Raw genomic sequence first — 13,337 nt, 5'->3', positions numbered from 1 at the left:
TTAGTTTTAGTATTTTTTAGATAAACTAAAAATTATAACAGATCACAACGATTCTACCTGCCCTTAGAACTCAGCTGATACGTTGTTATTGTTCAGAAAACAGCTGATTACGCTGAATGATCGAAAGTAAACACAAAAAGACGTAAATAATAGTAAAAAGTAAAAAGACGTAATTTATTATTTAATGTTTATTGCGTCTCAGTTTTACACTCCGACTCTCGTGTTTGGTCATCTTGTACGTGATAATCGTATTAAACTTAAAATTCTGTATTAAACCGATAACCGATTAGTGTTTGTTCACTTACATTCCTGTGCAATTATTTCATGTAGATCAACTTAATTCTGTTGTTAAAAATAAAGAAAAATACTTTTTAAGTTTCAATCACGATATCATTAAACTAACACAAACACATATTAACCTATTGGATAACGAATATACTAAATCAAATTTGCTACGACCAATAGGGGTAGGACATTAGGTTTATTGATCTTAAACACTGACTTAATAATTAATGAGTGTACTACGTGAAAAAAAAAACAGTGACATCATAATTCTAATTGTTTGCCATTTTTTATAGTCCAACTAGTCGAATCAGTCCCCATGGGTCGAATATTCCTTGATCACGTAGGCGGTGATCGACTGTATGCGTGTGCTGCATGCGACACAAATCTGACTAATCGTGATGAGTTGATTAGTACCAGATTCACAGGTGCAACGGGTCGAGCATTTCTATTCAACAAAGTTGTAAACCTCAATTATAGGTATGGTGTTACTAGTTTATAAGATAATAAAATGATAAATAGATATTCTTAAAAAGTTTTAATTTTATTATCTATACTAATTTTACATTAGAAAATTAACTGAATTCATTAATTTGATCTCTAAATTGCTGAAGAGATTAATCTGTAAATTATTATGTTTATCCATTGTTTTTATAAGCATTTATGTTATGGTATAATACATCAATTCTTAACCTTTTATATAATACAGACCCCTGATGAAAAACTTTAAGACTAACTCCATTGTCCATTTTCTTTCAAATACCTTTTTTTTATAAATATATAAATATTTTACATTATGTGCCCAAACCACTAATAGAAGACTATGGTACACAGTTTAAGAACTGCTGGTTTAAAACATTAGTATTATACTGTATTATTCAGGTTTAAAAACAGTATTGCTTAGGTTAAGAAAATTTTATTTTCTGCGACATTACTGCAGAAATTCTATAAAAGTAAAAATTGTTAATAAAACTTATTTTGTATTTGAGATATTATTGTAATATTAAGTTAGTGATATTTTGTATAAAGAACTTAATATTTTAAAAATTATTTCTTTTAAAACATATTTTTAACTATCTTAACTTTTAATCATTTTAAATGATAACATAACATATTTTAATTTAATAAATAGTTAATAAATTATAAATAAATTATAATAATTAATATATAATTAATTATAATAAATTATTCATTACATTTAAAAAAAAAAAAATTATTATGTACAAATACAATATACTATTCAAAACAGAGAAAAAATAAAAATTTTCAATTCTTAAAATAGTTGAAATTGTTTACTTTGAGGCATTTCTTTGAAAGTTTTTAATTTCTTGTTAGAAGATTGTAGAATTTAGTACAGATTTTTTTTCAGGGTTTTTGTTGGTTTTGAAATTTAAAAATACAAAATACATATGAATAATTGGTCTATCAAGTATCAACTTATACTAAAATAACAAAATTCTTGTAAAATATTTGGTACAATGTATATAGAACATATTGAATCCTTGATGCTTATATTACATTTGAAGTATTATAATATTTTATTTTATTTAGAATAATAAATTTCCCAGTAGGCAAAGTACTTTTGGTAAATTAGTATAAATAATAATATACATATTAAGTCGGCATAAATCTATAAATCGTCTTCTAAATTCCCAAATGTTCTCAATTCATTACTTAATGATTTCGATGTTAGTTCCTCTTTGTTTTCTTTGTATACTAACATGCATAAAAATTAGTTCTGAAGTCGTTTCAATTTAGCTATAAGGTAATCCTGATATGAATTTAATATCATTATCTATATTATAAAATTGATCAGACAATGGAAAAGTATAAAATATATAAACATTCCAGATCATTAAATTCCCAACAATTATGGCTTTAAAAGCTAAATACTCGTAAGGCTTTGTTATACACTGTATTGATGTGAATAAAAGGTCATTAGAAAAAATAATCCTTAAATCTTTAACCTTATAATACTAAGTTTTTGATTATTTATATGATATTGTGAAATAAAATAAAAAATGTAATCATACATTATGATGTTCTCATAGTTGTTGTTAATGATATGATAGCCACCACTGAATCAATTAAAAAAATTCATGCTGAATCATAGGCGCCATGTACATGGGTGCCTGGGGGCTCAGACATCCATTGAAATTATTATGGGGTATTGGGCACCCATTAGAATATTGGATTTTACGGGGACCTAATATTGACCAGGGGCTAAGCCCCATCCCCCAAATTGTACATTTATGCTTATGATACCAAGGCGCACCTATTAAGTTTTTTAAAACTTGGCGCCTATATGCTGAATTATATATACTGTCATTACCTCATTAGTTATAAACCATTAGAAATTTAAATTATTAAACTTGGGTACATTGGTACATATTTATTTATGTTGTCACTGTTATAATCTGAAAATTATTAAACTTGTTTCATAGTGATGTGCAAGATCGAGTAATGTTAACTGGTCGTCATATAGTGCGAGATGTATCCTGTAAAAATTGTGATACAAAGTTAGGATGGATATATGAATTTGCCATGGAAGAAAATCAGCGCTATAAAGAAGGTAGAGTTATTTTGGAAAGAGCATTGGTTACCGAAGGAGATGGTCTTGAACATGAAATATAAACATACACATACCTTGAGATGTGGATTTTTACAGATTTGTTTTTTTCTCATTTAAATTATATTATATCAATCTTTAACATAATAGTATAATGGGTATAACTTAAATATACTAAATAATAATTTTTTTTTCTTATTTTAAATATAAATGTTTTGATGCTCTATATAAAATAACTTAGTTTATGCTATTCAATATTTTTTTCTAATTATATTAAAATATTTTACTGCATGTTTAAAATGATTCAAAAACTAAAAAAAATGCATGTAAAACTGGTAAATATTTTAATGTATTATACCTATATAGCCATTAAGTATATTATCTATTAATTTATTTGTTTTAACTTTATTTTGTTGATAAAATTATTCTTTCATGTAATTGAATAATAAAAATATTATTTTTGCTTGTGGTTAAAAAACACAGTCATGAAACAAATTCATAGTTTTGTTATTTTATTTGTTAAATTAGTTCTCTCCTTCAACTATGCATATCCTAAAATAATTGTTATATTTTATACACTATATTGTTAACTAACTTTAAAATTAAAATATGAATAAAAGTTTATCAAGATGCCCTTGATAATATATAGCTTACCTTTAAGTTTGATAATATAAGTAAATCAAGTTACTCTAATATTAAAACTAATGCCACAGAATTAGTTTGGCTGAACTCAAACTTTGAACTGAATTAAGCTTGCTATGTGCTAGAACCGTTGTATAATGTACAGTTTATTCTTGAGAAGACACCCCAACCACATTTTTTCAGTGTTGTCTACAACTTACTAACTCATAACATGTCAAATTTTACATTTAGAATCAGATTTAAATTTTAATCTATTGTTTACAATATGAGTTTGAATTGATCAATTATTAAAAAGTTAAGTTTATTATTTAGGCCTTCGGGTTTTTGGATGAAAGAGTAACAATTGTAAATATAAATATCCAATAATTATCCAATCCTTATATTTCCCTATCATTCACATTTAAATTTGATAATATTTAGTCAATCTACTCTAATAGTCTATAAAAATGTGTTGAAAATGGCAAAGTAAAACAGATTCTATTGAATGTAAAATGTTAAAATTAGTAAGACGGAACCAATGCATGTATATTTCGGATATATGTAATCCTCTAAAAGAAAAAAACTAAAGATCTTCGACGAAATCCGCTAAGGACTGTTCAGAATATTGAAAAAACGTATATTATGACAGCGTTGTTTAATGACGAAAACTATAGGTACCTAATAGAGAATTTTGCACACTCGTTGAATTGTTCAAAACCACTATAGTATGAAAGTCATCATTCAGACTAGAAATACATTAATATTTTTCTATTATATATTTATATGCGTTATGGTCCAAATTAAGAACTCAGAACATGGTATTGCCGAATTTAAGCGCACCGTACTATTAGCAATGTCTGTTACTCCGTTGATAAACGCAACTAGACTTACAATTTTGGGTGAGTGCATAAATTGTAAAGAATTTTCAGACTCCAAGACGCCTTTCACGCTGTACATAAATACACATTATATATTTATATACAGAATAAAATATATCATTGCATGCGAAACATAATCATAGCATTGGTAAAAGGTAGTACTGTAAAAATATCTGATTTCGGTGAGTAAAAATAATTATTGGATTATATCATTGATTATAAATCATTAGACGAAGTGGAAGGTTTTAAAGATTTTGGATCACTTGGAATATCAAACAAGCCTGAATCCCATGCGCTTGTGGTTATGATTCGTATGATTCGTAGGTTATATATGTAAACTGGAAAATTCCATTAAACTATCATTTCACATTCAGTGGTGTCAAAGGTGGCAGTTTAATATTGATCATTAAGGCATTTGTTCAGAAAATATTAAGACTTGGATTTTTACTATCTGCCATTATTTATGACCAGTCGACCAGAGTACCCGGCGAAGGTTAGGTTAGGCGAATGTTTTCAATTTCAGGTGGATCTGAAATTGAATTATTTATTACAACTTATGATAGAAATTATTTTTAATTTACGACATGCCAAACCTCATAAAAAGCGTCAGAAACAACCATCTATAAATAGAAAATCTAAAAATGGAGATGAACTTATTTTGTTCTCAGTAAACGAGCTGTGTCCCAATTGTTTTATGAAGTTTTACACAAGTTGTGTGCTGATAAATTCAAAACGAAATTTTACACAAAAGACAAAAATAAAATATGTATAAAATGTATAAAAACGGTAGGTATCATTTAAATTTTTGCCTGATATGTAATATTATTAAAATTATTTGTGTAATTATTTTTGATTTTAATTTATATTAGTTAGACTAAACTTATGTGTAACCAAAAAAAATTAAGCGACACAATTCGTGTAACCTGGAAAAAATCTAGTGACACAATTCAGTATTTGAGACACAACTCGTTTGCAGCCCTTTTCAGGAATAGTTTGGACTTCAACTGCGATGCTTTAACTATATGAGTCAGGACTTATGATAGATTTTTTTTATGACTAATCGATTAACCCAAGATTCGTTGAAAAATGTATTTTCAATAATAAGGCAAAAAATGGACATAATAGAAATCTAATAGCTCGCACTTTTAGATGTTGTTTTGAAAATGTATGTTCTTACAGTTCAATGAAAATAAATGTTCAGATAAATGAAACTGCAGTGAAGAAGATAACAATGAATTGTTGATAGTGAATGGTTAATGTTCTAAAAGATACTTCAATCAACCCTATAAACCCAAATTTTATAGAAATCAATTTCGATGACCAGTGGCATTTACTTAATTTTCTTATGGGGAGGTGTGGATTAAATTTTATATAATGTTAATTTCTCACTCTAACTATTTAAAAACAGGATTATTTTTCGTCCTTAGAGGGAGATTTATCTCGCCTCCCATTTGTACGCCACTGTCGATAAACAATGACAAAATTTAATTTCTGACAGCTCATCATAAGCCAGTCCTTGTTCTTTAGACAATATACATAGTTTATTTCTCAGGATAAATTATGCATTTATTAGCAAATAAATGTCTTGAGAAATTTAAGTGCGTTGATTGTTAACCAAATTTAACTACAGATAAAGATCTTAATGACCAAAACTAATTATTAATAACGTTCAACACATTTGAAAATATATTAACTTATACAAAAGGTTTAAAAATGCTTTCATCTATACTTATGAGTCATGACAATATCAACAATTTTACTTGCTATTTAAAAAAAAATTTTGAAGGTATCAAAATTGAAAAAAAATAGTCACTCAACTTATGAACAATGCTACCATTGCTTAAAGATTATTATTTATAAATTACAGAATTACTTTTCAGAACCAAAATTTATAAAAAATGCAAATGGATTATATCAAAACTTTATAACAAAGAAATTCAACAGGCTGATAAATTAAAGATTTTTCAGAACGATTAATCGTGTTTAAAACGACTACATACAGAATTAATAATGTAAAGTAATCAAGTAATATAATTTTATAGTTTATAAATTTGAATATAGATAGATAGTAACACTGTGATTGTGCAATAAGACGACGGCGACAACAATATATATATTATTACAAACGACGAAACTTGTTTTTCCCCTTCTATTCATTGAACCTAACGAACATATTATAAATATGTCGATGATAGAAATCAAATACGAAAATATTAGTGAATTCCTTATTGCCATGTACTGGTATTTTTTGGGGAGACCGACGAAAAACCATTTGGTGAGCGATCTATAGTATTTATAATCAATGATTAGATATTATAATTTAGACTGTTTAATAACCGATTAAGTTATATTTTAAAATTGAAGTGTCAGTTGTAAAATAATGATTCAAAAACGCGATATGAAGGTAAGGGGTAAGGCGATTGAATATTATAATTATAATTTATTAAGTAGTGTGTCTCTTTAAAAAAAGGTAATGTACCTATATTGCCTATACGATACGCCGTGTTCATTATCAATAATATATATCAATAATTCATATTTAATTCGCCTTACTGCTTTTCTCGCGTATGCGGATAATGGTATAATATTGATTTATTGTATATAGTGAAACATGAAGGTATTTGAAAAAATTTATCAGATATATCGGTGTATTAAGGACATATTACAAATTATTTACATTTGTATATTACTTAGTATTTTTTGTCTAATAATAAAAAGTTATCTTGTTATCTGGCTTGGCGTATGATTAAATAGGAAACTCACCTGAACATTGGTAAAACAAGTAAAAATTATTGAAAACAAAATAATTTCTTATTTTAATTTATATATTCCCCTTTTAAGTGTTTTTTTTTATTCTCTAGAAATTCAATTTACAAAATTGTACAACCATATAAAAACAACAAAAAAAAAAAAGATAAAAATATTTTTAAAAACAAATATAATTATTTTTATTTTAGTTCAGTGCTGGCCATTTATAGTTAAGTAGAGTCTACGTAACAATATATTAATGTATATATTATATACAAATAGACCATAGACTTGATAATATTTAATAAGTGCATCCTAATAATAAAAAAAAAAAATAATAAAATAAGATGCATTCAAGTTTTTGTCATATCTATTGTAAACAACAATAATTTTGTGTAAATGAAAAACAAAAATATAAATTATACATTTAATAAACAACATATAATGGCGCCCATTTTGAGTGGTAATATTATATTCAATTTGTGTATGAGTTAGTTGTTTTAGGTTTTTTGCCTTTTACAACTGTAGGTTTGCCTTGAATAATGCCTTTTTTCTTGCGAGCAGACTAGAAAAAAAAATTGTATAAAGTATTATCAGCTTTTAATTATTAGTAAAATACTTTTTTTAATTTGTAATTGATACATAGTATGTTTGAACGAGTTTTTTTTATAACATTTTCAAATACTAGCTTTTAAATATTATTTACTAATATAAAAAATTCCATAGAGGTTTGTACCTTTTTTGATATAGCAGATGCTCCAGGATTACGAATTTTTCTTTCTAGAACTGGTATACGTGGCCTATTAAACTCATCTGGTTTTTTTACCCTGTATATTCTGACCAACCAGTGTTCAGTAGTATACGCCTCTTCCAAATAGGTAAGGTCAAAATTTTGATTACCTATAACGGCATTACGCGTACGATCAAAACCAGCAGGTGTTCTAAAATCCAACTGTAAATCACAACATAGTTTTATTTTTCAATTGACATAAAAATATAGATATTTATACAAACCTTCAAGTCACCAAATCTATAGTAGCTAAGTTTATACATTAAACAATTGAGCATAGTTGGAGAGCCCTGACTGTCTATTCTAAATTCACCCCGTTCAGTAAAATAATCAGATTCCTAGATAAAACCAATTTTACAATTTAAAAGTCAATAAAAATAATAATAAATTTATAATTATTTTTACCCTTATGTCTTTCGGATGTTCGCCTTCAGCAATACGAACCATCCATAAGAATTTATTGATATCATCACCCGAGTATCCAATTACACCTCCAAATATAACAAGGACATAATCAACATCAAGTGATGTCATTATCTCATATGCTTTTGGTTCGGTTGACGACATTGCTTTGCCAACAAGTGCTATATGACTATTGTTCCAAGTATTGTTGTCAACTAATGTTGTGCGATTTGCCATTCCAGCTATTTGATAGCCATAATCCCACCAAGACATAACACGAGCATCATTGTCAGTGTTTTGGGACAACCAATAGTAAGCTTCACGAAAATCATCCAATATTTGACGAGATCTAATCAAGAAATTATAAAGAGATTTTATAATTTTAGTATGTTTTAAAGAAAAAAATAGTTAGCAATAATTCAAAAATATATTTTAAACATATATCTTACCCATCATTACTGAATGATGCTAAAACAATACTAGGACTTGAGTATGCATTACTGGTAACCCATGTACAGTGAACAACAAACATCATTAGAACGAGTAACATAGAAATAGTCACAATACTTCTAATATTTGATCCAACACCTTCTCCATTACTATTGTCACTGTTTAATGAAGCTATTGTTGGTGGCTTCTTTTTACTTTTTCCGGAGCCAGAACTTGATGACTACAATAAAATAAATAAGTAAAATTTATTGTTATATTATAATAATTCAATAGACTTCTATCCCATTATCCCTGTATAATATGTGGATAAAAGAAAATAACCTGTAGGTACCATATGATAAAAAAAAAACAGAATAATATTTTTATTTTTTAAATTTTCATATTGAAACCAAATATATTAAGAATGAATATTCACACAATTATCATTCTATATAATAATACACCTTATCCACCAGACATAAAGGAGATCAAAATTTAAATGTACAAAAAAACTCAACATTTTAACATTGGATTAATAATTAAATATTAATTACAACAGAGTTGATATTCAATTTCCTCTCAAAAGACACCTTATATTTTTAATACCATATTTCGAAATTATTTGAGGCTTTTAGATTTGTAAAAATTAAATTTTAAACTAGTAAGTTTTTAATTATAAGTATTTTAAGCTTATATGAGCGAAGTAATAGAGTAACATTTATAAGGTGCCTTTATCTATTTTGCTTTAGAATAAGCAATTAAAAAAAAAATGTATTCAGACGTTAATAAATTTTGAAATAACTAGTATCTTGTATTAAATGGATCAATTAGTAGATATATATTTTGGTAAAATGAAGATATTAAAGAATAAATATATAAATAACTATACTCTCCGTGGAATAAGAATGTACCTCATCGCGCCAGTGGCAGACAGGTTCTCCACCTCAACCTTGTCATAGTTGGGCTGTATATCAATTCCATTTCATTTTTGTTAGCCAACTAGTGACAACCTGAGCGTGGTAAACCTATTTTAGTCCGCTGCCCAGGTAAATTCTTATTCCGTGTTGAGTATATACAACCAAATTTATAAAATATATGTAATTACTTGTGAAGATTTAGAAGGTGTTTTATCTTTTGCAGGTTGTTTTTCTTCAACTGCTTTTGTTCCATTGTTAGTTACTGAACTATCTTCTTTTAAATAATTTTCAAAAATTTTGGAAAATGCAATACCACTAAGAATACATACAGCTGGTGTTAAAGTTAACATTAATCTGACCATAACACCGGCAAAGTATACAGCACTTAGAGCATATAAAACCACTAAATAAACAAACAAAAATTAATGAATACTTTGACTTTTAGTAAGCTATAATAAATTCATACCAAAAAGTCGCTCATCGTTATATTCTTGAATGCAATACCACAGTCCAGCAGGGAATATACAAACAAGTATATGGAGATCAAAGAAAAAGCTAAACCATGTTGTTGGTTGATGTTCAGATACTGATGCAATAATTGGTATATGTATCTTAGCATATGTTGTATCCCATAGAGAATAGAATCTAAAAAGAAAAAACAATAATTGTATCAACATGTTTTAAGATTGAGATAGTACTTGAGTATTTTTGATATTTACTTAAATTGATTGTTTAAACTAAAAAACATACCTTCCACTCCATGGTGCAATGACTCCTGCCCAAGTTAGACCAACTACAGCCAGTAGTACAATACCAGACGTAACTAGTGTTGCAAATATAAAAATAAATTTAAACTCAGCCTTGGTGATACGAGTTTGAATGTAATTAAATGCCCCAGCAGCCATGACTAAAGCAAATACTCCAGATGCTGCCATGTGTTCACTAGTCCTAATTGGTTGAAAACCAACAAAAGGAATTTGCATACTCAAAACCAAACCAAGTATGTAAAAAACAGTGTAACTTGTGAATAAACGATATGAATAACGGCCCATAATTAGCAATAAAAAGACATGAAGAGGAATCAAGTTAATAATGAACACATATCCACCCCAAGCTGATACCTAAATAATTAATTACATTATTAGTATTAATATTTAATAAATTATAATAAATTCCAGACAAAAAGGTCAGATAAAAAATTTAGACTCAAGTTTTTAATGCCCAACAAAAAGTAAATTTATTAAAATTATTCAATTCACTAAATGAAAAAAAAAAAAAAAAATGACTTATACTTTTGTATTGACTATATTTATTAAATTATATTTTCGGGCTTTTTGTAAGACTTGAAAAATGTAGTCAAATTTTTTCAATTCAGACTTAATGTCCCTGGATTTTTTTGATTGATTACCATTAACAACTTACCATATAGAAATAAGAAAGAGCTGTAAGCACTGACCAAAAAACTGAACCAGTTTTGATAGATTTTACCTAGAATTTTTAAATTTATATCATATAGATAAATGTTTATTAATATTTTTAATTTTAGTGTAATATATAACAGTTTTAAGCAAAATAACCAGTTAATTTAAGGTGACAAAATACAGTAAAAACTCTTTATAACGAATCTGAAGGGACCAAGAGGTTTCTTTCGTTAAAGAGAGTTTTTGTAATAGAGGGTTTAAAATAAAATAAAATTGTTGTTAGAAATTACGTTGATAATAAAATGAATATAATAATGGTATTATTAGCCAATATTATGTCATGTTTATTTTGTATAGAGTTTTTTGTTGTAAAGAGTTTCATTATAAAGAGTCTTTACTGTATAAAAAATGTATGATTACTTACCCAAAGATAATAGGTAAATTGTAGAGCAAATATAGCAATTCCTTCATTGTCGTAGCTTCCAGCTACCGATCGACTAATATAACCAGGTACAATTGCAATAAAACAGCATGCAAATAATCCAGCACCTGGAGACCAAAGTTCTTTGGTCAAGAAATATGTTGATATTGCTGTCATACCACTATAATAAACAAAATAGATAGTTAAATACTACAAATATTAAACATTTAATTAGGTATGTGAAAGAAGAGAAATATTAATATTAATTTATCATAAACAATATTATGTAGTTTAGAATTCTTTGGCAATGCTATAGTCCATAGAAAACATAAGTGCACTTGGTGCAATTACAAAAAAAATAAAAAAAAATAATAACTCATACATAATATATTATTAAATATAATTCATTAATTAATAATAAATAAAGTTTAAACTAATTTAAGTACGGTGTTGCAACCATTTCATCTGATCAAGCTCTTTTTAATAGCTAATTTCTTCCATTGCTAATATGCAAATTCTCAATGTATTAGAATAAGTATAAAGAAGAAATTAAATGAAAGTTGAAAGATCATTAACACAATGAAACCTCGATAAAACTTTATAACTATAAATTACTTTGTAATTATAACACAATAACAGATAGGATAGATTTAGATATTAAAGAGGTTTATAAAGTTATATTTTAGTCAATTCTCATTAGTTATATTAATCTATGTATGAAACTATAACCAAAACTACCATTCATCACAAAATCATTTTCTGTAAATAGGTTTAATAATATTATGTTTCAAAAAGTTTAGTTTGATTTAAAAATGAAAATATAAAATAGGTAAACATAACAACATACTTTTATTTAGTTATTTTTTTCTGTAAAAATAATAAATTTATTATGAAAACATTTTTAAAACATGGAGATTAATTTTAAGGATATTGTATAATACTATATAGTTTCAGCAACCTAATATCCATTACCTGAATATGGGTGCCAAAAATACGCAAATATCTCTGATATGTACAGGAATATTTAACGCATGCAAGACATGGTGTATAGCACCGGACGTGACCATCAGTCCTGGGTAGACTGTGCCACCGACAATTCTGCCAAGCGGGTACCATGCTCTTTCGTCAAACCAGTTCAGAAAATTATAGAAACCATGTTCGACCATGTACGCTGTCGCACGGTAATTGAACCTGTAATAATGAATCGTGGTTGTGAATTAATGACACCTTGAATGCTGGGATATTATGTATTTATGTATGTCTGTGGCTGTAGGTGGATCGGATCGCCAAGACTCACCATGGATCGAATTCGTGGATAATGCTCTCGAACCGTATAACGGCAAACAGCCGGGCAGAGAACCCCGACACCCATGCCAGGAAGAGGATGGCGAATGTGATGAGACTTTTCCATCCGGCCGGGTTGGTGAGCAACGTCTTCATATTAACATCAGGGTCCGCGGGATAGAAGTTTATTCACATGGATCGCGATCGTTGGATGGGACGAATCTGACGCACCGCAGAACGAAGATTACAGGTGACCGTCCACCATCGTTGTATACTATTAATGAATTATTGTAATATGTTAATTTCCAACTTCACGGTTTTCAGACCGGGCGAGTTGGCTCTAATCTCTAGTCTATAGTTATAGTAGCAACGCTACTTGAACACGTATACCGTATACGTAAGTAAAACTGTAAAACATAAACTATATTATATTTATTATTTACCCGTAAACAGTGACAAGCCGGCAACATGACGTCATCATTTGAGGTTAAAAACCCACCGGATGAGTTGGCAACCGCCTCATCCAGTGTTATCGCCATTGACAATGTTATCACGAACACGACGTCTTATCACAG

General features: G+C 27.8%; 2 protein-coding genes across 2 annotated transcripts; one reads left to right on the top strand and one right to left on the bottom strand.

Moving 5' to 3' along the window:
- The first annotated feature begins 159 nt into the window (after positions 1–159).
- LOC132917599 (protein yippee-like 5) lies at positions 160–3,346 on the top strand. Its single transcript, XM_060978410.1, has 3 exons — positions 160–467; positions 579–762; positions 2,727–3,346. The coding sequence occupies exons 2-3, from the start codon at positions 602–604 to the stop codon at positions 2,914–2,916; spliced, it is 351 nt and encodes a 116-aa protein (XP_060834393.1). The 5' UTR covers positions 160–467; positions 579–601; the 3' UTR covers positions 2,917–3,346.
- A 3,925-nt stretch (positions 3,347–7,271) lies between these two features.
- On the bottom strand, positions 7,272–13,200 carry LOC132917472 (dolichyl-diphosphooligosaccharide--protein glycosyltransferase subunit STT3B). The gene is made up of 12 exons (XM_060978222.1): positions 12,776–13,200; positions 12,451–12,669; positions 11,482–11,659; positions 11,059–11,124; positions 10,387–10,757; positions 10,103–10,281; positions 9,825–10,039; positions 8,740–8,960; positions 8,294–8,639; positions 8,113–8,226; positions 7,835–8,050; positions 7,272–7,663 (listed from the first exon to the last, which is right to left on the bottom strand). Exons 1-12 carry the CDS (start codon positions 12,916–12,918, stop codon positions 7,574–7,576), a joined length of 2,358 nt encoding a protein of 785 aa, XP_060834205.1. The 5' UTR covers positions 12,919–13,200; the 3' UTR covers positions 7,272–7,573.
- Positions 13,201–13,337: the final 137 nt, after the last annotated feature.

Source organism: Rhopalosiphum padi, chromosome 1 (genome assembly GCF_020882245.1).
Source record: "Rhopalosiphum padi isolate XX-2018 chromosome 1, ASM2088224v1, whole genome shotgun sequence".
Lineage (NCBI taxonomy): Eukaryota > Metazoa > Arthropoda > Insecta > Hemiptera > Aphididae > Rhopalosiphum > Rhopalosiphum padi.
This window is presented reverse-complemented; position numbering and strand designations above follow the sequence as displayed.